This window comes from Myripristis murdjan, chromosome 12 (assembly GCF_902150065.1).
Source record: "Myripristis murdjan chromosome 12, fMyrMur1.1, whole genome shotgun sequence".
Lineage (NCBI taxonomy): Eukaryota > Metazoa > Chordata > Actinopteri > Holocentriformes > Holocentridae > Myripristis > Myripristis murdjan.
This window is the reverse complement of record NC_043991.1, coordinates 4,716,999-4,741,337: the sequence shown is the minus strand read 5'-3', so window position 1 is coordinate 4,741,337 and position 24,339 is coordinate 4,716,999. Positions and strand designations below refer to the sequence as shown.

Sequence of the window (24,339 nt, the reverse complement as noted above, 5' to 3'; positions counted from 1 at the left end):
ACGCTTATGATATAGTATGTTGACACAGATCCATATCGATCTATATTCCACATGCGTCTATAGCCACCTGTATTTGTTTAAGCTGCACATAATTCATATTGCATGATCCATATTACAGCAAGCAACTGATTGTTACCCGTTGCCGTGACGACCGTGCACGTCCACGCTCTTTCCTGTAATTCTCCCTCCTGCAGTCAAACAGCATCGTCTTCTTATTTCAGCTGTTTTTTTTTTTTTTTTTAAATTGTGTTTTTATTTGCCCATATTCCCTTTTTTCCTTCCCTGCTGCTGCAAACGCCTTAATTCCCCCACAGGGATCAATAAAGTTTGATCTTTTCTGATGCCATCAATAATGATCTGCTGGGAGTTTTGCTTTTTATCACAGCAGTCGTGCTGTCATAAAACTGTGCATGCCACTCTTTTGCATTGTGGATTTTTTTTTTTTTTTTTTTTTTAATAAATTGAGATTCTGCAAGAATAGAAGCTCATTTTCTTTGCAATTTTAATGCAAAGTGTCCTTATTAAGACTCCACTTACATCCAAGACGTCTCCATGGACAATAAGAGTAAAATCTTATAGAAAACACTCTTATAGATGCTTTATAAACATTCATTTAGAGTCCTGTGTGTGTGTGTGTGTGTGTGTGTGTGTGTGTGTGTGTGTGTGTGTGTGTGTGTGTGTGTGACTTTTCGTGAAACAGAGCCAAAAACGCCGGTTTGATGTTATTGGGACGGCAGTTTATAAATTCTTGCTGCTATATTCAGTAACGCTGGTGCAGAATCATGTGATTATGGTTGATGTTGTGACACACTGTCAGCCGCTGGGCGTCAGTGGAATGATGACATAACACACAGACACACACACACGCACACACACTCGGGGACAGACAGTACACTGGCCCTGGACCGTCGACTGAGCAGCTCGGATCAGATCTGGACCAAACCTCGATGCTCGCTGAGGCTCGAGTCAGGATTTTAGTTGGAGCAGGGGAGCTACAGCGTCTGTTTCAGCCTGATCTCGAGCTCGCAAAAACTAAATCTATAGGGTCGTGGCCACACACATTAATTATCTATTTTTTTCGTGACAGCCAGTGTGTTTTTCAAAGTATAATTCATGCCTGCACCACACATCGTGAGGTGGTTTAAAGAGTCCCATCAGGAGGAAGGTGTGTGTGTGTGTGTGTGTGATGTTTGAGTCCAAGACCAGTGTTTGTTTTCCTGACGTGACCAACACCATGTCCAAATTCTGGTTTTAGTGCCTAACCCTACCTCTGGAAGTAGTTTGAGCCACTTCCACTGAAGGAACATTTTTGTTCACGAATGCACAAAAAAAAAAAAAAAAGCAATTCACGTCCACGGACACAAATCTGCAGATTAGACTATTGCTATTGCTTGAACTCCCGTGAAACAGTGTTTGTTTGATTATTGTCTGTATGTAACGCACGATGTCTCAGATGCTGCTGCCACCCCCTGGCCCAAGAAGGAACTACAGGCACATCACTGTAACAAAGTGGTTTTTATGCCTAACCCTAACCTTTACCTAAGCTTAACCAAGTAGTTTTGGTGGCTAAAGTAAGAAAACTGACTAAAATGCCTCTCAACATGATATAGAGGATATGTTGATTAGAAACGCATTTGTGATACGTTAGAAACAAAATACTTTTCCATCCAAACGTAATTACGAATGCAGTTTAGCTGTATGGGAATGTAACTATCAGGTGACCTGGTTGTCGAGTTTATAGTAAAAATGCTGTAAAGAGGCTCTGATGCTCTGATATTCAAACCCGGAACGTCTGAGGTTGCGATCTGGTTTGTGCCGATCTGTAAACTGTAAATCGATCCTGATCCACAATATAGAGCTATTTGAAACTCCTAATCGGCATCATGAAGAGACTCGATCTATAGTTGCCATTTGTGCCGGAAAAAAGTGGGAAACTTTGCAGAGAAGGAGGAAGGAAGTAGTCCGACACTGAAATAGCGCAGTGGAAAATGAAGGGGTGCAGGTCAGGAGGTCAGGAAGTTTTCAACTGGGAGGGAAGTTTTCATTCTTAGGAAAAGCTCCTAACCCAACAAACATAACCTGAACTTTTGTCTCAGCTTAGCCATTAATAAACCTTTTAGCAAATCTAACTCATGTGACATAATTCTTTCATGGCGGAAGGACCGTAATCTTCACATCATTCACGTCCACAACATATAATCTGCATTTCATGTCAGAGTTTACAGTTCATTTAACAGCTTAACAATTGTTTTTGAGACTGCTGGTGATTCATTTCATTCATGGGTTTAAGGATCGGCCCCGGAGTGTTTGTCTGTCCTTTTGTCACCTGTGAATTGCGTAAAATTGACAAATATTCCCCAAACAGTAATCACCTCTAATTCCCGATTAGACTCTAAATTGCGCCAAATAAAAATGAAGTCATGACAGTTTTAGGAGGCACTTGAAAGTCGGTGCCTCTTGTGTTACAAGGTCGTACAAGACCGTGCAGGACGCGCCCGTGTTTCAGGTGCGACGCAGCTCGTCGGTGTAATTGTACGTTTGTGGCAAAAAAGACCCGAGGGATTCAACCTGTCGGAGTTCAGAGTTTACGCTCAGAGAGACGACGAACCTTACAACTGGGCCAAGTGGTGTGTACTGTAATCACTGTGCCAGACACACTGTGTGCATGTGTGTGTGTGTGTGTGTGAGTGTGCGTGTAGTCAGATATGTGTCAGCGAGGCAGACTGCTATAAGCGTCTGTGTCCACTGTGTGTTTGTGGGTAGACTATATGTCTTTGTGTGTATTTACAGGATATACACATATGTGTGTGTACATTTCTGCATATGTATACACACACACACACACATACATTAATGTACATGTACCCAGCAGGTCTGTCAGACATCAACACACAGACTCAGACGCCTTAATTGCAGGTTGAATTGGGGAAATATTTCACCAGTGTCAGAACAATGCTGCCAGTAAAAAATCTAATTATATTCATTTATTTATTTACTTAGTTTATTTCTGAGTAAACAATGAAAAAATATTAGTATTAAATTAACTAAAACAATAGCATGGCAAGTAAAATGAATAGAGAAAAAGTGAGAAAAATTTTCTTTAAAAATCATCAGTTTAGCTCCAAAGATGTTAAAATAGACTCGACAAATCTCATGTCACCTCTGGTCGTTTTCTTCGACTCGACTGCTGATGGAAATTTGTTGGAAATTTGGCTCAAATGTGGGTGGAAATACCGATACGTTCCTCCAGGGGGCGACAATCATCGGCTAGACCTGTAACGCCGCAGGGAGGAGGTGCATCAGTTCCCTGAACAAGCAGCTCTTTTGGAGAAAATATTTTGAGGTGCAATAAATTGACCTCGCTGCCACTCATGTCCGACATGTTCCTCATGATGTCACCATTTCTGAGAGCGCCACCGTGAGTCCGTTCAGCAGAAAAGTGGCCGCAGCTGACGGCTTCATGAAGTCAAGGACTGAAACGATTGGCTTAAACCAAAGCTAAAACCCTCGAGTCTCCTGTGTCCTTCCTCTAGAAAATCTCTGGTTGTACTTAAACCCAGAAAGTAAAGCTGTTTTTTTGTTGTTGTTGTTTTTTAACACATTTTAACGCTTGCTAGTGTTTGTGTCACTGTCTGTTACTCAGAATTGATTTGCTTCTACTTCAGGTGTGTTATCTCGCCGGCGGATCCCGCTGGCGTCTACGACCACTTGTCAAGGTAAACGTTTCCAGAGGGAACACTCGCAGAGAACTGCATCTGGACTTGATCAAACCAACAATTGCAGCATTTATATAAATCCAAACACTCAAAAATGTGATGTGTCGCAATATTATTGTCTCCACCAGGTGGCAGCCTGGAGGGGATCATGTGCACAATCGTGTATCTGTCCATGTGTTCACATCTCTGCCGTATCTCCCCTTCCTCAGTGCTCAGATTTGGGCGACAATACTACTCGTTTTCCTGTCGACTGGGAGAAGGGAAAATACAGAGCTGCTGCCTGCGTGTCTGCCCTTCTCCGGTGCTCAGACTTATGTGAAAAACCAGCCGAGGAGTTTGCGCTCATATGTGGGATAAAACAGGTTTTAGAAAGGTTTTGGATCACCGCAGTCATACATCATACAGTCACACCACAATAACAACATTAGGCTCAAAGGTCCAGTCGTATCCGAGATCAGCTGCAGACAGATACATGTAGGACGTACATACATGTACATACATGTAGGATTTTGGCATTTTCATTTTAAAACTGACATTTCACATTGTTCATCTTTTGGAGTCGTTCTTGTTCAGATTTGCACAGCGATCTAGTTAATATGTATAGAAAACTCATAAAAATTTATAAGCAACAGTAGAATTATGAAAGAGATCTCAGATGAGATAGACTGTACTCGCCAGGCTCTAATCCTCTGCAAATACAGTGGATTTCTGAAAATTAGATGCACACCAGTGAAGACACGAATAAAAGACACCATTCATCTTCTAACAGTAAACTCCTTGGCAACATAATCACCCGCTCATAAATCTTTTATTTTCTCACCTGGCAGTGAGTCAGTGAGTCCAGTGAGACGTCTGTGACTGAAGGCTCGACTCGACGGGAGCTGTTTTTATTTGTTTGCTTATTCATTAGTGTGTTTCTTTCCGCCTGAAAGCTGCTGATAGACGCGACGCTGCAGCGGAAGGTGGAAACTTTAAAGCACAACACAACAAGAGATAAAAGACAAACCTGACAAAGGTATTACGGAAAGCTTCATTCGCTCCTTTCTTGTTTCACTTGCTGAGATGCTTATATAACAAAGGAGCCGAGACAAATCCATTGGTGAGTTTTTTTTTCGTGTGCAGCAAACCGAATCTTAATCCGTAGATTACGCTTCTCCTTTTGTTGCACAACTTGAGATAACTCATTCCTGACGTTTTGCACAGCCTGTTTGAGTCTCACAACGTCCTCGAATGAACTCGGTGATTTTATTTTAAGAGGCCATATAAAGGATTTTCCTGTTAAAAGGGGCGCTAATTAATCTATGACTTTTATTGACCTTTACTGCAGACCAGGAACAATGACAAAAACATCAACAGAAATCCGGTCTGGTGACCTGCAATTGATAGAAATATCAGTCACAGGAGTATGGTAAAGAAAAGATCCAACCGCAAAAAAGAGGCAAAAGACAATATAGGTAATGAGAAAAAAGCTAATTTTTCATTTGCTTAAGTGAGTTGTATTGATGAACAACTTTATCAACCCCCTATAGACAGATTATTTTGTGCGGTGAGGCAGTAAAAATGCCCCTTATTGCAACTCTAAAGTGGTACTAAGTAAGATTTTGATGTAAAAATACACCTGTCTCCTCAGCCGAAATCACAAAATAAAGATGCAATACGGCTCTGTTCTCTCCAGACACACAGAGAACAAGGTTTTATGATTTCTGGGTGTTTAGATGCTCATATTTATTCACCTGCTCCTGCTGTTTGAGCCGCCGGCCTGCAGAGCTCTCTAGAGCCCCTTTAAAAATTAATTGTGATGACAGATTATTCACATTTAACTTATCTAGATTAAATCTCAGCATGTTGGCCACCGCCCGTCCTGCCTGGCCAAAATGTCATTGAGCAAAATGCTGCATCTCTACCTGCTGCAGGTTTGACCTCTGACCCCCCCGTTTGACCTCCATCTGCAGAAATGTGGGTGAGAGAAAGGGAATTTCATGCAATCTGTGGCCTGGTGTTGTCAGATTCACTGGTGTTATAATTGTATTGGATTGCTCTCGATCTCAGTTTCGATTCATTTGTTTGTTTATTTTCTGTGTAATGTTTCATGTTTGTATGTCAACAAGTTAGCCACAAAAACTCTGTAAGGTTAAGGGTTAGGAAAAGGTCAGGGTTAAGGTTAGGGAATTAGTGAACGTTCGCTGATTTTAGCTGGCTAAAAACAGAAGCTGCTCCAGCTCGGATTTGAAATCCAGCTGAGTGAAAAATGTGTTGCCTGACCCGTCCGCCACTCAACCAGCCTCCTCATGACGACTTTGTCGCTCCCTACACCGTAGTGCAGTTATTTACAGGACCACTAGAGGGCGCTCAACAAGCTGCTGCACAAACGACCAATGTTTTTTTTTCTCTGTTTTTGTCCCTGCACAAAATAAACAAACCTGACGAAACACGGCAGTGAAAAGCATCGCCTAAAAGCCTCCGTGCACCCAGCCAGGGGCGCCGCCAGGAATTTTGGGCCCCATGAAAAAAAAAAAATCTATATCAATATCTATATCTATATCTATATATCTATATCTATATCTATATCTATATCTATATATTTACTCGATGATGGTTTAATAATTTTATATTAGTTTTTACCTATTTTTTGGGGCCAATGTCAGGCAAGGGCCCTTGGAATTGCCCTAACTTTTCCCCCATATACGGCACCCCTGTACTCAGCACATCGCTCTGGATAACTAACACTGAAGTTAAATAAGAGCCCATGTAGTGTGAAGGTCACAGGTTTGATCCCCGGCTCAGTTTCACGCACACTGGAAGCAGCTTGCAGGGTCTTTGTTATGTACAACATTTTCATTCTAATCAATGAAATAAATTGCATTTGCACAGAGAGAGAACCAAGAATTTAAGTCCCGCCCAGACTGTTTGATTGACAGGTGATCTCTGGGAAGTGCAGTGCAGAAATGCCAGGAAAAGAAAGGTGGAGATAAAGAAGAAAAACAAAGACCTTGAAGATGATGGCATCAGAAAAATGATGAAGGTCTCTCTGTAGGCACATTTATTATTCTCAGTAACAAATAGTTTAGTTTGTTCATTTACAGGAATAAACTCCTCATCATGTAAAAACCTGCAAATCTGATTAAACGTGTCGTCAAAACAAAAACATTTAATAATTTGCATGAATTAGAGGGACGCCACGTTGCTTCTGTTTTATTTAAAATCACCAGAGCGCCCGGACGTGTCTGTTTCTGGGTGTTAATTGATCATGGGTACGGTATATGTTGTGGCGATTTGTTTGCTGTTTCGCTGTGCTTTCATGTTACGCGTTTTTATTGTTTTTACAGCATTTTTACTGTTTTCATTATGCGTTTTTATTGTGTGTTTTTATTTAAAGCCCTTCCTCTTTAAACCCTGGCTGTAAACTGAATTTTCCTTACGGGACAATAAAGTCTGAATTGATTTAAATGATTGTTTGCACAAAATTGACACATTTATTTCCAAAAAAAAAAAAAAAAAAAAAAGGCTTAGCGAAAGTGTGTCAGGGTCTCGTCCATGATGGTGTGATGTTTAAAAAATTAAATTCAACTTAGATCTGTTCTGCTGGCCTCGGCTCCAGGCCTGTCCAGGAGTAAAACTGCAGCCCACGTCTGCACATTCACAGCGCTTACCCTCGTCGCAGCGCGCCCTCTCCCCGTTTGGAGCGAGGAGGACAAATTGGTGTCGCGTCACAGACAAATTCACAATTAGCCTGAAAAGCCCACAGTCAGATGAGTTTGTTATGTCTGCCCCGCGTCTGCACCGTCCTGTGAGGGAAGCTGAATCACTGTCATGCCACCCGGCTGTATATGTTGCCATTTTTTCCCCAGTGCCTGTCACCACTTGTCCTTAAATGAACTTATGCAACAATACAGGATGTGAGTGTACACACATATGTGTGTGTGTGTGTGTAAGTGTGTGTGTGTGTGTGTGTGTGTGTGTGTGTGTGTGTGTGTGTGTAAGAGAGAGACACACAGAGAAAGAGAGAGAGAGAGAAATGGCACTAACATGCCTGTGTGTATCTGTGCCTCTGCTTGTCTTTCTCCATGTATGTGTCTTTGCATGTATGTATGCCTGTCTAGTGTGTCTGTGTGTGCATGTGTGTGTGTGTGAGTGTGTGTCTAGTGTGTGTGTGTGTGTGTGCCCTTGCCCCCACACCACCACAGCACCAACCACAGGAAGAGTGGGAGAGAGGAGAGGTGGACCACGGAGCGGTTAACCTCATGACATCACGAGCCCTCGTCTGATTGGCTGCCGCCGGAGGCTGGAGGGTTTATAAGCCGGCCGGCAGCCTCCGCTCTCCAGCATCACTCAGCAGTCAACACACCCTGGATCCCAGGAGCATAAACTGAACTAAAACTGAAGAGACACCACATCTCCTTCTCCTCCTCCTCCACCTCCTCCGCCTCCTGCTGCTGCTGCTGCTGCTCTGTGTGCATCGCTTCGTCTCTCCGCCGCTCCTGAAGCTTCTCCGACTGCAGCTGCAAAGCAAGGTGAGCACCGTGGATGTGTGTGTGTGTGTGTGTGTGTGTGTGTGTGTGTGTGTGTGTGTGTGTGTGAAATGTTTGCAGGGCTTTTTTCTGCAGCACAGGGTAAAAGGATGCAAGTTGGTACTGCATGTGATGTGGGGAAACAGCTGCTCCTGGAAAACCTGCTTCAGAGAGCACGGTGCATTTTCTAAAATTGGTAAAAAAAAAAAACTGTCATATTCTCATCTCTGTGCCTTTGAAACACGCTCTTTACAGAGCTCATCTGCAAAACCATAACTGTAACAAGCTTCACAAATGCATTTCTAACGGTTTACGAGCCACTTTTTTCAGCGTTAGTGATAATTCACTTGCAGGATTCACAGTTTATGACCCACATCTCGCTCATGTCCAGTCGTTTTTAAACATCAGCACAATGTAAAAAAAAAAAAAAAAAAAATGCTGTGTCAAGCAAAATTCATCTTAAGCTCGCTCCTGCGCCGGAGCCACACGAGGGTTTGGTTATCCGTGGTGAAGCTCGGCAGTTTATTGCGCTTAATTACAAGTTCTTTTTTAAGGACTTTTATGGCTCCTGGGAGCCGGGCTGCGATTGGCCGAGCGGAGGCTGTATTTCATTGGCTGATTAGTGTTACAGCGACACCCGGACAGGAAGAGGAAGCTGTGGGCAGCAGGAAACTAACCTCTAGATTATGTGTCACATGACCGGGGCCAACCCCAAACCAGCCACACAGAGTAAACAGACTGACAACATGCAGATTCTCTAATTAACAGCCGGCCGGGGGGAAAACGGGCCGGTTGCTTCTTATTTCGCCGAGGCTCAGGCGCTTTCTGTCGGCCTGTAATTTAGCAGAGAGATGGGGACGCCGTCCAGACGAGGCTCAGGGTCACATCACATCAGCTTCTGTGTGAGAAGTGACGAAGAAAAACGAAATCGACGTCCTTCTCTCTCATTGTAACCTTTTCTCTCCTGCTACTCCTGCTCTCTCTCTCTCTCTCCTGCAGTCTCCCTCTTTCCTATTTCATCTCCATCTCGTTTCTCTCCTCTTTTTCCTCGTTTCTCACATTTTTTATCACTCCCCTCCTTCCATTCCTTTTTAAAAACATGATTTAAAAGTCATGCGCAACTTTACTGAGCGGTTGCCCCACATTGGCTTCTTTAAAAAGTGACAACATGAGTTAAAAAGTCTTTACGACAAGTAACCGATTTGAATATTTCAGGCGCTCTTTGATTTATTTATTAGACAACAGTATTTCAGAACATTGCTGTATAATAGATAATTGCCCAAAGTCGGAAAAATGTGTGGGTTCACTTTGTTGGTTCGACCCAGCGTCTACCCATGGATTATCCACTTCAACCTAGTGTGCACATACATTATTGTTTTAAAGTTTTATGGGAAAAAAAGAAAGAAATGCATTGATGGTCTGCTGATAAATGAGAGAAGTGTGTTTTTGTCCAGTCAGCAGCGTTTTTGTCTGCAGGATTTGAACTTTTACCTGCACTAACAAGTCAAATTTAATTCTAATTTTTAAAAAAGGTAACAAATAACTGATTACAAGAAGTGAAAATCTAATTTGTTTAGTTTAAAAAAAGCCTCAGAAACTGGCCGTTAGTCTCTTCCTACGACAGCTGACAGTCACTGTAATTTCCCTCTTTCCGTTTCCTCACCTCTTTCCTTAAATCTTTATTTTTTTACCCTCTTTCCCACTTCATAACCTCCTTCTTCTTCTCTTCCCTGTCATCCCTTCCCTCTTTCCTCCCTCATATCTTTTCTCTCACTAATTGGAAGGCACACACACACACAAACTTGCTAAAACGTAAAATGCATGAGCACAAAACTCAACATACACCCTTCTATCCAAGAATACACCCATGCAACCAAGACGAGACACACACATATACACTTTCTTGGTCTCACACACACACACACATGCACACACACAGTTAACATGGGCGTCTGTCGCGTACCTACTGCACTGTGGCTTCACATGCCTTCCAGTTTTAACATGGTGAATTATATAGTGTGGGACGGGACCGTCATTATAGGTACAGCCAAACACCCAGAGAGTAGACTGCACCCTCCCAGAGGAACGGCCCTAATGTAACGTTGTCGTAGCCGGGGCCCAAAACGGCGGCGTGCTCCATGAAAAGTGGAGGCTGTTCGGGGAGAGAGAGACGCCGCAAACGTCTGAGAGGGCGGCTGAGATTCCTCCTAACCCGAGACAAAAAAAAAAGAATACACAGAAATGTGTCAGAGTCGCCTGAATTGATGTGATTTCCTCCCCGGGGGGTGCGATTTTTAAAAAAGATTTCTAAGTGTAGTTCCCGATTTGTTCCCGTTCATTATTGCACAAAATGACAAACAGCCTCGACAGGATGATGAAGCCTTAATTTGGTTTGGTCAAACTTTACTTTTATCCCTATTTCATTGTGATGAGTTGAGTATTTTTGTATCATGTTTCCTGCCAACAAGCTGAAAAACACATCGATCTCCAACTTAACTGTCTCATCCATGCCTTTTTATTCATATTGATGTTTTTCCAAGCCTGAAAAGCAGATTTCAGGCTAGAATGGACATGAAAACTGTCGTGAATAAAAATGTAAAAAGCGTGTGACAGACAGGAGCAGATGGGCTTTAACTCTAAATGGCAGCCAGTATTTCCATTTAAATGTTTCCAGCCAAATACCCAAAGACAGATTTCACTAGTTTGGCCTTAATCGCCTTAATTTTAAATTTGATCCTTATTTCATTTTTATGAGTTGGGCATTTTCACATCGTATCAGCTTCCCGCCAACAAGCTGCAGTGCAAATAATCCTTCAAAAAAAAAAAAAAAAACCCATCGCTTTCCGACTTAACTGCCTTTTATAATTTATATTTATGTTTTTGCAAGCCAGAGCAGCAGCAGCAGTTACTTTCGGTGTAGAAGTGACATTTTAATCGATCAAAAAGTCTCTGGAATAAAAACAGTAGTGAATAAAAATGAAAGATCACGGCAGCTTGTCACGGCCAGGAGCAAACGGGCCGTAACTCCACCGGCGTTTTCCTCTAAATTTCTCCAACCCGAGGACCTAAAGAGCGATTTTCGCCTCACTCGAGGGACGCGCCGCTCACTAAATCAAAGCGGCTGAACGCTCTCATGTCTGTCCGGACCGAGCAGAGTCATAGTTTCACAAACCGCCCTCCGAAAATGGTGCGACCGTCCTCGATGCGATGACAGAGAGATTTGTGTGGCTGAGCGGAGCCGAGTCATCAGGGAGACGGAGCTGCTCGTTAAGGCCTCCGCTTAACGACCTTAATTACTTCCTGTGACATACCAGGGCCTCTGGACGAGCCGCAGGCCACGCCCACTTTCACCAAGGAATGTCAGAAAGAGGATTCGCTGAGTCAGGTCTCAGCTTTGACATGTCATTGTGTTTCATGTGGAGTTATGGCCTCCACATGAGTATTTTCGGCACTGGTGTGTGTGTGTGTGTTCACTTTCTTACGATAATGCTGTGCTTCACTCTCTGACTTCAACCTGTGTGTGTGTTTTCTCTCTGTATAGAAACAGAAAAGCTGTGACACGATGAAAGTGGCCGTTGTTTTCGTCCTTCTCTTCGCCACAGTCCTCTGCCGGCCGGTGAGTTTTGTTTTTTGTTTTTTTTTCTAACCGGAAAAACACAATTAATTTTGTTGAACGATGAGCGTATTTCACCGCTTTAGGTCACGCAAAATCTCACGTCTTTCAAAATGACAACCTTCAGGAAGAAGAAACAAACAAACTAACAAACAAAACTCAGCAGCCTCGTTTTATTTGACCACCAGGCATTTCCGACCTCAGCCACTGGGCTTTGAAACCGTTTCATAAAAAGGGTTTCAAAAAGGGTTCAATAATTGCACTTCAACTGAAACATGAAACCTGGAGTTACAGGGTTTTCACACAAACAACCGGGAATACTGGCTCGATCACACGGACTGAGAGTCACGATCAAGTTTCATTAAACGTTACGGTTGCTTGTGGGGTAAAAACATTTGCACAAAACTGTAAAATGACTGAACTTCAGACGGTGATTTCACCTTTTACCTCGAGGCGGGACTGTTTGCATTTATTGGCCTCGTAATCTTTTATTACCTCGCATCTACAACCTTATCATTTGATTTTCTGTTTGTGTTTTAGGCGAGAAAAGTTGCCAGCAGCAGTTCAGAGAGCTCTGAAGAAGTGGTGAGTATCTTGGGATGTGTGTGTGTGTGTTTGCATGTGTGTGTGTGTGGGACAGCGATACACACTGAGTGTTTTTTCTCCACAGGTGCAGTCAGCTCCAGCCATCAGAAAACAGGCAGCAGTGTTGCCTCAAAGCCGCGCTGTCGCTGTCCAGGTAAATTAATTTTTCATCTGTTTTCTGTTTTGCCTCTTCTCCTCTTCTGCAGCATTATAACTAATAAACAGGGATAACACACCATGATGAGAGTGAAGTAAAATAACCAACATCAGCCTCTCCTCATCTCATTATTCCCAGCGATAATCTCTTTGCTCTTGAGTCTGGATTCAACCTTGTGAGGCAAAGAGAGCAAAGAGCGATCCATGAATTAATGCCCTCTGCCTGGGATTTGCCCACAGGGCTGAGCTGTAAAGAGCAGAAAGCAGTGAAAGGTGAAGGGATGATTAATCTGATTTATTGCGTCTCCTGTCTGGTGTTGCAGAACGTCGTCGCAGCCGCCGCCGCCAACGACGACTCAGACGAGAATACAGAGAGTTCGGATGAGGATGAGGTGAGAGGCGGCGCGCCGTCATTTGCATTTTTAATCGTGACACGTCTTGTTAAACGCTCAGACTGGAGTCATAAATCTCCACTTTGCTCCACATTTACTCATGTCGCCGTAACTGAGAGGCTCGTTTGTGTACTTTTACACGTCAGGGCGTTTTTAATTTTACTTAGGCATGATTTTGCTCAGGGATTGCACTCCATCACACAGCACAAATTTCAAGTTCAAGTTCAAACACCTTTATTAATCCCTCTTGGTGCAATTATATGGAGCAGCATGCACACATAGCATAAAATACATAAATAAAGCACAGTGACATGCACACACCAATAAATTATGCATAAAAGCTAAAGTGTGAGATGAATACAAGGGTGAAGCAGATACAAGTTCTCGTTCTCTTTCCACCAGTGGAATCAGTGTATTTTGCTGGTTGTGTTTCTCTGCAGCAGGCGGTAGCAGGAACCCCCTCGGAGGTCACGGCCGCAGGCTCCGACACGACCTCCACCTCAGACTCCGCCTCCGTCAACAGCCAGGACAGCGAGGACAGCGACGACAGCGACGACAAAGACGACGACGAGACAGAAGAGAGCGTGAGTCGTCAGATCAAATCACAAACTTCACACTCTGATGCCCAGTTCAGGCAAACTGCTTGTTATGGAGGAGAATGCATTCAAAATTGCAGAATAGAGTAAAACCATTCAAATCAACATACCACGATGGTCAGTTTTATGAGCCCTGTTGCCATGGTAGCGGGTTAGCTTCCGTAGAATCCGACTTCAGGCGTGTTGTGATTCCCTGAGATGAGAAGTTTTGAGTTTAAAGTTAACAAACACGTCACTTCCCCTCAATAGTTTTGCTACATTACAACGGTTTGTAGCATTTAAGGAGGTATATTTAAGGAGGAGTTAAATATTTAAAGGAATACTCCAACATTTTGGACAAAATATCCCTTTTTCCGACCTCCCCAGACTGAGATAAGACGTTTGATACCATTTTCTCCGCTGTACATCCAGTGGTTCAGTTCCTATGGGTAGCATTTTGTGTTAGCTTAGCATAAAGACTTGAAGTCTATGGGAGTCGTTAGCCTGGCTCTGTCAAAGTGAAAAAATAAACCTTACAACATCTTATTTACACAGTGGATCAGCAGTGGGAGGTCTAAGGCCATCGCTTACAACTGCAACTGTTTTTGTACTGTGTGTGTGTGTGTGTGTGTGTGTGTGAGAGAGAGAGAGAGAGAGAGAGAGAGGAAACACTTCATTTGTACTTAGTTGCTCTTTTGCAAACACCTACATATCACAGATGATGTGCAACTAGACTGAATTAAACACGGCTGCAGATGCTCCAAATATGAAACCACATCTATTCACACCAAACCTCCTCCTCCTCTTCCTCCTCCTCTTCGTCTTCCTCTTCCTCCCCCCTCCTCTCTGTCCACAGGAAACAGAGGAGGACGAGTCCAGCGACAGCTCAGAGTCCGGTGAGTCCTCCACCCCCTCCCCCGCCACCCTCGCCCCCGTGGTCGTCACAGATGAGCCCGTGCTCGAGACCACCGTGGAGCCCATCACACCCACCATCGTGACCGACCCCGCCCGCGGCGACAGCATGGGCAGTTACCCCGGCGAATACAAGTCCATCATCTACGTGGAGGACAAGTCCTACCAGAAGATGCCCTCTCCTTACAAGTCCTACGAGTTTGTCGGCGCGGGCAAGAAGATGGCCTACGACATGACCGACGGCAACGAGGTGGAGAAGACGCTCACCGTCTACAAGGTACAGCTCAGATTAGGACTCCTGACTCCACCTGCTGGCTGTTATGTTCGCTTTTGTGATTGTTTTTCTGTGAATTATAAGTAAAGTAATGACTAATCCTCTCCCTCTCCTCTGTCTTATCCCTCGACGTCCTCCCCTCCCTCCTCCTCCTCACTCCCAGGCTCTGCAGGTTCACAATGACCTCCTGGAGGAGGACACCAGCACTCCTGAGGTGGAGAGCCAGGGCCTGGACGCCTCCTCCGGCACCTCCCAGGACCAGGAGGTCGACCCCCGCCAGGCCGCCCTTCCCCAGGAGGAGGAGAGCGCCAGCGCCAGCGACGCCACCACCAGCGAGGGCGAGAGCTCCAGCGCCACGCAGGAGGAGGAGGACGACGAGAGCACCAGCACGGCCAGCGACAGTGACAGCGCCAGCGCCAGCGAGGAGTCCGAGGACGAGGACAGCCAGAGCAGCGAGGAGGCGGGGGCCACCGCCACGCCCGGCACCAGCGACAGTGACTCAGACGAGACGGACAGCTCGGAGAGCGATTCAGACGAGGACGCGGCAGCGACCGACGCCACCACTGACGCACCAGTGGTCATCACTGCCAAATAAGCCCCGCCCATCCAGGAAATTGAGTGGACGGTGGGCGTTTTCACGTAGAATTTACGTAGAGAGCGCACGTCTCGTCCAGTTTCAAAGAAGCCCCCTCTGACGCCTGGTTTCCACTCCAGGGCCAAACAAGGACAGGCAAGGCTTAATTATTATCACTGTCATTCTTTTTTTTTTTTTTTTAAACCCCGCCCCCCTCTGCTCCCCGATGTGTGGATGTTGAAACTGAGGACTGCTACCTGCAACAGGAAGTTGGTTGACCTCGCGACCTTTGACCCCCTCCCCTCCTCGTGTCAAACCTGGAAAAAGTAAACAAACAAAAGTCCTGATATCGACACTAGCGTTACACGACATTTACTCACTCATTCATTATCACGACTTTACGTAAACATACATGTACATGCCTTGTATCCTTACCGAGTCTTGCTAAGTGAGAGGATGAGTGGCGCGGTTTTGTTTGTTTGTTTGTTTGTTTGTTTGTTTGTTTCAGGCGGCGCTTGCTGTTCCTGCAGTTTGATCATAGTAAAACTTGAACTCGTAAGCCACGCCTTCGCTTCACGTGTGGCTTATCGCTTTCGCTCGCTAGTGTGGAATTTGCTGGTGTAGGTAACAGGACAATAGCACACGAGAACACACACTCAGGATCTAACCGGGCACGCACACACACACTCACACACACACACACACAGACACACATAAACACACACACACACATACAGAGCAGTCCCACTTCATTTGCACAATTCCTCATTACACTACATGTCGTTTGTCCCATGTTGTTTACTGTAATGTATCATATTGTACCATTTATAAAATATTAATAAAATTCTTTTTCATAAAACACAGTGCTGGTTCTTTCATTGCTTTGTATTAGATGGACAGACAGATGTAGAAAGATCGATAGATAGGTAGATAGATAGATCTGTGATAACCGTCTCCTAAAATAAAGAGCCACAGAGTGTGTTTGGCCTAGAAATGTCTACAAAATGTATTAACTTAATCTTTCTGCTGATCTTCTCCCAAAGCGAGCAGTGATATTTTAGAGCTGCCACATCATTTCTCCTCCCTTTTCCTCCAGCCGCTTTCCATTCATTCCACTACGATATGAACATGAACTTTCAGAGACTTCAGACTTTCTTCACTCCAGTTTTCCATCCGCGGAATAAAGTCCTCCACATGAGTTTTCCTAAAAGCAGCAGCACTGTGTTTTCAGGACTTTTTCAAACTGGGAAGGAGTGAAACGTTCCCTCCACCAGGGAAAATAGTCCCTTATGGAAACATTTGCTTCACACAGCTCTGTGGTTTCTGAATGTGGAAGACTTTGTTTAAGCAAAAGCAGAGCATTATAAGGCGGCTGTTTCAACCAATAATTCACATTTGAAAATCAAGTGATTTGTGTCATGCACTGTCATACCTCGGCATGGTTTGCAAAACAGTTTGCTGCAGTGTAAAATGTAAGGAAACTGCGGTAAAAAGGGCGAAACACTCAAAATCATTGGTCTGGTCCTTTAAGAAGCTGCAGTCACGACCGCAGTTCATCCATCATGCATTTTAACATCTCTCCCTACAGAGAAATATGAGATCCATGCCCTTGTTTTCGGTCCCAGCCTCGTCTGTCTCTGTCATCCCCGCCGTCACATATAGAAACACGCTATAAATGTGCAGGAGGGGGGCGTGATGCAGACGATTCAGACTGATTACAGGCTTCACATCGTTTGGCTCCCTCTGACTGGAGCAGGGCAGCCCCTCGGGTCGGCAGACTAGACGTGTAAAAATGCTTTACATTTTTTAGATGAGGCTTGTTGTGTATGTTACATCTCCGCCGTCGTCTCGCCCGCCCTCGTTCACATTCATCCACACCTCGGGCCGTCATGCTCAAGCACGCAATCCATAACTGATATTAATACACAATGACAGACAGCAATGTTGAAAAGATGAGTCACATACACACACACACACACACACACACAAGAAAAAACATAATAAAAGACCCTACTCCCATTTTTTTCTGAACACATTTCAGTTACAGTATTTACCTGTAAGTTATGACTGACTTAAAGGGATAGTTCACTCAGTACTGGTGCTTTCCTCCTCCTGTCATTGCTGAGTTCCAGTTAGGGTTCGGGTTAGTTATTATGTGTACTTGAAGGCATCACCACACCTTTTGGTAAAAAGCAGAAACATTTGAATTGCATGGGATTGTTTGCAATGTTAAGTGACTATTTCAGGAATCAAACATATTTAGCAGTTGAGTTTTTTTTCATATATTTGAGTTCATTTATCAAAAATATATTCAGACGGTTTACACAGTTAACACAGTTGTTTTACATATTTACATGTTTAAATAGTTACATCAGCATCTAGAAAACAGTTAAAACAATCTCCTGAATCTATACCTCTGTGTGTGTTTCCCTCACATTTACCTCAGTCTAAGCCCTTCTAGCCTCTGGTTGGTTAGTTCAGGGACATGTGAGTTAGAAACAAGGGAGTGTTGTTGTTAAAACTGATGAAGCGGGAAGAACTGTAAAGAGACTTATCTGTCTGTCCCTCACCCTACAGTATGTTTCTCCGATGCAAGGCAATACACGCTCCACCTGTGACAGCTAGAGGAAGTTACTAAAGCATTAAAACACTGGTGGGCCATTTGTTGTGGTAAATAACATCACAGCTGTGGAGATTGACGACCAGATCACAGCCAAAGCATTGTTTTTATCCAACAGGTATGATTCTCAAATGAAACAAAGCTGTAATTACTTTTAACGATCTGCCAAAAAGTTTAGTTCCTTTAAACTAAAACACGTTTGCAGCATAAACCAACCTGAGGAGTCGACTGTTTGCAGACGACATGCAACATTACGTCTGTTACAATGTTACATCTGTTATAATGTTACATTTGTTACAATGTTACATCTGTTACAGTGTTACGTCTATTACAGTGTTACATCTGTTACAACATTACATCTGTTACAATGTTACCTTCTAGCCAACTGTTTCTGAGCACCTGGCTTTGTTCAGACAGGCAGTAGAAAGTGGTTTGGATAGATCTGATTTCCTTTTTGTTTTTTGTTTTTGTTTTTTATAAGATTTTATTTAAAAATCTGTCCCAGATTCGATTCCAAGCCATGTCCTGTGCTGCATGCCATCCCCTCTCTCTCTCCTCTGCCTTTCCTGTCTCCTGTCTCTCAAGACTGTCTCAGTCAAAGAAAGCAAAAATGGCACCATTTTTTTTTTTTAAGTCAAGGCCCATACCATCTGTCTTGTAACTCCTCATTTCTTCTCCAGTTTGTTCATCTCATCCTCACATGATGAGGAATTTAATCCGTAACCTTACAAAGAGTAATGTTTGGCTTGTTTTGGTTTTCTTCAGTCATAAACCGAAATAAAAGTTATATTTAGAAGCATATCCAATGCTGAAATATTGTTTCAGTCAGCTGTTAAACAGATAAAGGCATCAATCAGCTCTCAACCAATCAGAAGAAACCTCTGTTGTATTAATTGTGATAAAGTTACACAGATGAACCCACACATATACACACACACACACACACACACACACACACACAGACACAGACACAGCTGAGCTATGAGCCTGTAGCAATTAGCCAGATCACCAAGACAATGGAGGATGAGGATCTGTGACAGGACGATTGCGGTGGTTTGTCGTCAGAGTGGGGCAAATGTTTCTTTTTAGTTCCTATGACGAGTTTCATATCCTTAATTAACTTTAATGACCTTTTAATGTTAATACAAAGCAAATTTCCTGTGACGTGACTTGGTCAACAGGCCCTTGTTCGCTGCTCTGCTGCTGCCTGGGCTTGCAGGGCTGGCATCCAAACTCCCTGCCCTCCTCCTCACCCTCAGCCAACAAAGTGCCGCTCCCTCAGGGAGGAGGAGAAGAAGAAAATAATAATAATAATTATAGCTATATTTATGCATTATTTACCATGAGTTTAGCAGAGGCCTGTGTAATTTTGGGTGGTTGTAAGACATCAGGAGGTGATCATTAAACGGAGCATTTGAAATAAAATGGATAACAGCAGCAGTCATGTGAAGAGGCGGAGGCCAGTCACAGTCCAACCCATCACTACAGCAGTTTGACCTTTATGTTAGTCACTGAGTCTCAGCTCTGCCCTGCTCATAGGCGCTGATATAACGGGACAGAGGGGACAAGCTTTAGAAAGGACGGCTTTGTCCATCGCACTTTTTAATTCTTTGAAACCCAGGAGCCCATGGGCAGTAGGGTTTTTGTTCCCTCAGAGGTTACTTGTCTGTCTGTGAGCAAGTTATCTCAGGAGGTTCTCAGTGGATTTACATCAAACTGTGTAGAAGAGCTTTAACTCTGGGTCCAGTTTGATTTTTAAAATGGTGAAATATTGCACATGTACTGTTTTGTCATTTTACCTGGAAACTTCTCAGCTACAGAAGGCTTTCATCAAGAATATTTATGTAAAAATGTTCCTCTGTTTTTGCTTTATATCAAGAAGCAGGGCTGCAAATGAGAAGAGATTCTCATTACTGCTGAAGAGAGGCTGTAGATTTTTCTACAGCCTCTTGCTGGGTGTGGACTCCTTTCAGTTGATATGAAGTGATAAATCATGATCATGTTGTGAAATAGAAACAGTCTCCTAAGTGGCAGAGAGCATCCCTCTGTCCTGGGAACCATTTGATCTTTTTTCCTCTTTTGTCTCTTTAGCTTCCAACAGTCAAGTCAGTTTTTTATACAGCACATTTAAATACAATGAGGCGTTGCATAAAATGGCTGCACAGTGACAGATAAAACACAAAATTAAGCCAAGTTAAGACAAATTATTACAATAAAATTAAAGCAGATTCCACAACATAAAATAATAATGAAGACACTGGGACAAAATACTGTAAGTCATATAAAAACAAATTTGCCATAAAAATTAAGGCTAAAAACAAAATCAGAGATAAAATCGAATTCAATTAGGCCAGTGGTGCAGAATTATGAAGAGCCATAAATACTGAATACAATTACAAAATAGAAATTGAATCTCAGCCACAAAAGCCGTCGAGAAAAGGTACAAAAAGGAACTATTTAATAAAACAATATCTCACCACTATTTTAGAGCTGCAAACAAAGTTGCCTAAAGCAGATTTAATTTGTAAGTTAGGTCCGGCACTTTCAAAGTAAAGATATTTTTACTGACTGAACAGTGGAGAACAGAGATTTTAGTGTGTTTAGGATTTACTGTGTGCAGCTGCTCACCTCCAAAATGCTATTTATCCATTTGGCAGTAAAAACATGACCTGAATGTCATCATAACTTATCTCTAAAAACACAGAGGACAGCGTCTGTCAGCTGAGGACTTGACACTCAGGTGCTCTCCTTTAAAAAAAAAAAAAAAGAAAAAAAAAAAAAGACATAATTTGTTTTAATTCCATGCAATATCAATCCCTGTGTAAGAGTAGTGTGATATTGCAATAATCCACAGTAATAATCCACTGTAACCTTTACTGTGTGCTTCCTTCCAACCTTACACACACTGCACCACCTTGTTGTCTTCCTCTCCTCTGTCTCCCCCTAGTGTTCCTCTCTGATATTGCAGTATGAACGCAGGTGTAACAGGGGCTCCTCAGGTGAGGCAGACAGAGCTCAGAGCCAAACTCAGTGTTACAGAAAACCAAACTGAGGGGGATTACAGACACTCCACTCAATCTGGTGCAGAATACAAAATGTTTCAAAGTGTTTATGGTGGATTGGGACACAGAATAACCATTAGATTAGCAACACAACCAAATACTGTTTTGTTTTGTTTTGTTTTGTTTTGTCTCAAAATCTTTACACTGATATGTTAAAAATGACTCTCTACATGTTTTAGAGAGCTTGGATCCTGTTGGACGATGCTGCATTTTTAAATTTCCTTCCATAGCTGAACGCTTAGGTTCATATGAGGTTTAATCTATCATTTTGAAGCCAGATAGATGTGAATTCTGATGGAAATTCAGAGTCCATGCTTCCATGTTCTTTTAGAGAGCTAATGCTCAGTCCAAACAGCAGGGGGCAGTGCAGCGTTTTGCCCACTAGATGAGGCTGATCACTGAAAGAGCATCAGCTGGTGATACAGTTCTTAATTATTCCACCATGCAATAATAACCTAAAGCTGCTCTTATTGATTTATTTTATTTCACACACACTAAAAACCTACAGCTTAGTTACACTTGAGATTAAAAAAAAAAAAAAAAGTTGTGAACGGATTAGTTTTACTGTTTTGTTTTGTTTTGTTTCTTTTCTTTTTTGTTATCTTGTTCCTTTTCCATTTGAAGTGTTTTTCACTGCATGTTCATATCTGAATAGTTTATTTGACATTTTTATCCCCAGCAGCTGCAGTGAGTGAGAGAGAAAGTCTTTCTCAGAGGACATGTCAGCTGCTGATTTGACTGGAGACGTACACACACACACACACACACACACACACACACACACACACACACACACACACACACACACATACACACATACACACAGGGGACACTTAACTCTTTGAAACAGGAACAAATTCACTTGATTTCCTTCAAAAACATGGGGAAAAGGGAAACGGGTGATTGGCAAATTAGCAAGAAACCAGTAGTAGTAAAGTTACAAAAAAAATAAAAATAAAATAAAATAAAAAATAAATTAAAAAAATGGAAAATTATTCAAAAGTTAACATAAAATTTGTTTTAAAAAATCACTTGTTGGAAAAGTAAAATAAATAAAATTACCACATTACCACAAGAAAAAAAAAAGAAAACAGGGTAAAAAAAAAAAAAAAAAAAAAACAGAAAAAGAAAGGAAAGATGTAATAATAATAATGACTAAAAATCCTCCTCAAAACATGAAAAATAAAAAGATAAAGTGATTTTTGTTCAGATGGTGCCCACACACACTCCCCTGGGTTGTTTCAAAGGGTTAATATTTACACAATAAAAGTGACACACACCTGTTGATTTAATTTTCTGTACAAAAAAAAAAAAGTCCTGAACATTTCATCCCACTCGCTTTTGAAATGATGGCTGTGTCCCTGCACACACACACACACACACACACACACACACACACACACACTAAAAAAAAGGAAAAAAGGGTATCAAAACTCAGAAATCATTTACTGGATCCAGATGATGGTTCAATGATGTCAGCAGCAAATTTAGTTTAAAGTTAATGATCATACAGATGGCAGTGTTGTTGTCATGTAGAAACTTTATTTAAAAAACACACAAATACACAAATACACACACACACACACATTATAGGTGCAGTTTGGCATCAGAAAACAAGGCGTGGAGAACAAAACGAGTTAAATCAGTAACAAAACCAACAGCATGAAGGTATTGTCTTCAGTTCACCCAGTTCCATTTAATTAGGGACGGATGAATTTACAGCCCATAATTAAAGTCCCATTGCTGCAATAGTTTGGTGTCTCTAATTTGGTTTTCGACATGCATGGACAACAGGCGAGGGCGGACCTCCACCGCCAACACAGGCCACGCCTCCCGCAGGCTGCGAGCCGACCACAGGAGGAGAACATGCCTTGAATACCTCGAGCATAAGTGCAGTTTTTTATATTTTTTTTTTCAGTGCAGTGCAGTAGCAGTCCCTCTCACTCTGACGTCAATCAGTGCAGTAAAGACATTTTTGTAAGCAGGTTGATTTCTGCATGAGTCAAATGCAGCCATTTTCATGTGAATTCTGAATTTCAGCCATCAGATTAAACCTGAATGGAAATGGTTTTGCAAAAGCTCCATGTTGGCAAAGAGAAAATGTGATGAAGGCTGATGGGAAAAAAAATAACCTCTGACATGAGCTTCTCCTTCATCTCAGAGTAAAGAAATCATCAAATCTCCTTACATTTGCATTTCAACATAATTTGCGTTCACGTCGCTGGTGGAAATGCGCATTAATTCACATTTTCTTCTGCCGAATTTTTCAAGAATGCTTTAAAATATGAACAAAACCTGGATGGAAACATCTCGAGAGGCTGAAATGAAAATATATTTTGAAAAAAAAAAAAAGCCAAAGCCGCTCTGCGTAAACTTGTTGTGTTGTTGTTTAGTGCCAGATCTTTGTAGAAATATTTTTTTTAATTTAAACTTGGAGGGTCTTTGACTCGCTGGCAGCAATCCTTTATGTCCCGCCTGTCCAGTAAACTAAATGTAAAGATAAACGAACACAATCTGGGCTTTTAAATGGACGAATGACTCTTAAATAAAGCACATCCATTAATCTTGCTAGTTACCTTCATTTACACTGCAGGTCTTTAGCTGATCATTTGTATTTAAATCATTTTAAAAAATTCAGTCTCCTGGCTGTTGTGTGATCTCTCAGGTGCAGATCAGCCTCTTTAAACCAGTTAAAAATACAACATGTGCTGCTCCTATGACATCATCGGAAAAATTAGCATGTGCTACAGAGATATTACTATTGATGATAACACAAAATGATAAAATGAAAGTGGGTTAACATGTTGACAGTAACATGACAAGTATTGTGTTAAAATGCATACATTAACAGGTTGAAAATGAAATATTCTCAAGTGCTGTAAAGTTAAGTTTTCTTCTACAGGACGATTTGTGGTGAAATCCACGGACGGAATAAAAGTGATGCATCTCTCTTCAGAGCATTGTTAGTTAATAATAATGATAATAATAAATATTTAGAACTGGTTAAATGTCAGCTGCTATGGTCAAAAGGTTAATGCATCATTATCTGACCTGATCCTCCACATTTAGACTTTAGTTATCTAGGTATCGAGGAAAGTTAGTTTGCTCGCTGACCTCTCAACCTCATGAATGCCACAGTCACAAATATAAAAAAGTCCTTGTGATTTATATTTTGTATGTATAATTTGACTGGAGTTCCTTCTTTGCAGCTGAAATCAGACTATAGAGTAACTGGGATGAAATGTGTGTGTAGCTAAAACCCCGGTGTGTGAAAACGAGCAGCAGTGTTGGTTGATTAGATGTCTCCTCTGTTTCCTGTGATGGGAGCTGCTGTTTGAATCTCAGGGGTGGT

General features: G+C 42.4%; 2 protein-coding genes across 3 annotated transcripts in view; one reads left to right on the top strand and one right to left on the bottom strand.

The window, feature by feature from the left end:
• Window positions 1-8,118: 8,118 nt before the first annotated feature.
• spp1 (secreted phosphoprotein 1) lies at window positions 8,119-16,089 on the top strand. 2 transcript variants are annotated; one of them, XM_030065941.1, is made up of 8 exons: window positions 8,119-8,227; window positions 11,766-11,840; window positions 12,378-12,422; window positions 12,508-12,576; window positions 12,902-12,970; window positions 13,414-13,554; window positions 14,402-14,734; window positions 14,895-16,089. In XM_030065941.1, exons 2-8 carry the CDS (start codon window positions 11,787-11,789, stop codon window positions 15,324-15,326), a joined length of 1,143 nt encoding a protein of 380 aa, XP_029921801.1. In that variant the 5' UTR covers window positions 8,119-8,227; window positions 11,766-11,786; the 3' UTR covers window positions 15,327-16,089. The 2 variants fall into 2 exon arrangements, with proteins under 2 accessions (XP_029921801.1, XP_029921800.1); XM_030065940.1 differs by having other exon boundaries at window positions 13,411-13,554.
• A 6,436-nt stretch (window positions 16,090-22,525) lies between these two features.
• Window positions 22,526-24,339, bottom strand: part of LOC115369354 (probable serine/threonine-protein kinase DDB_G0286627) — a 3,351-nt gene continuing 1,537 nt past the window's right edge. Inside the window, exon 3 of the mRNA XM_030065945.1 lies at window positions 22,526-24,339. This exon is cut by the window's right edge and continues 396 nt beyond it. Coding sequence (XP_029921805.1) covers window positions 24,283-24,339 — 57 coding nt within the window. The 3' untranslated portion in view covers window positions 22,526-24,282.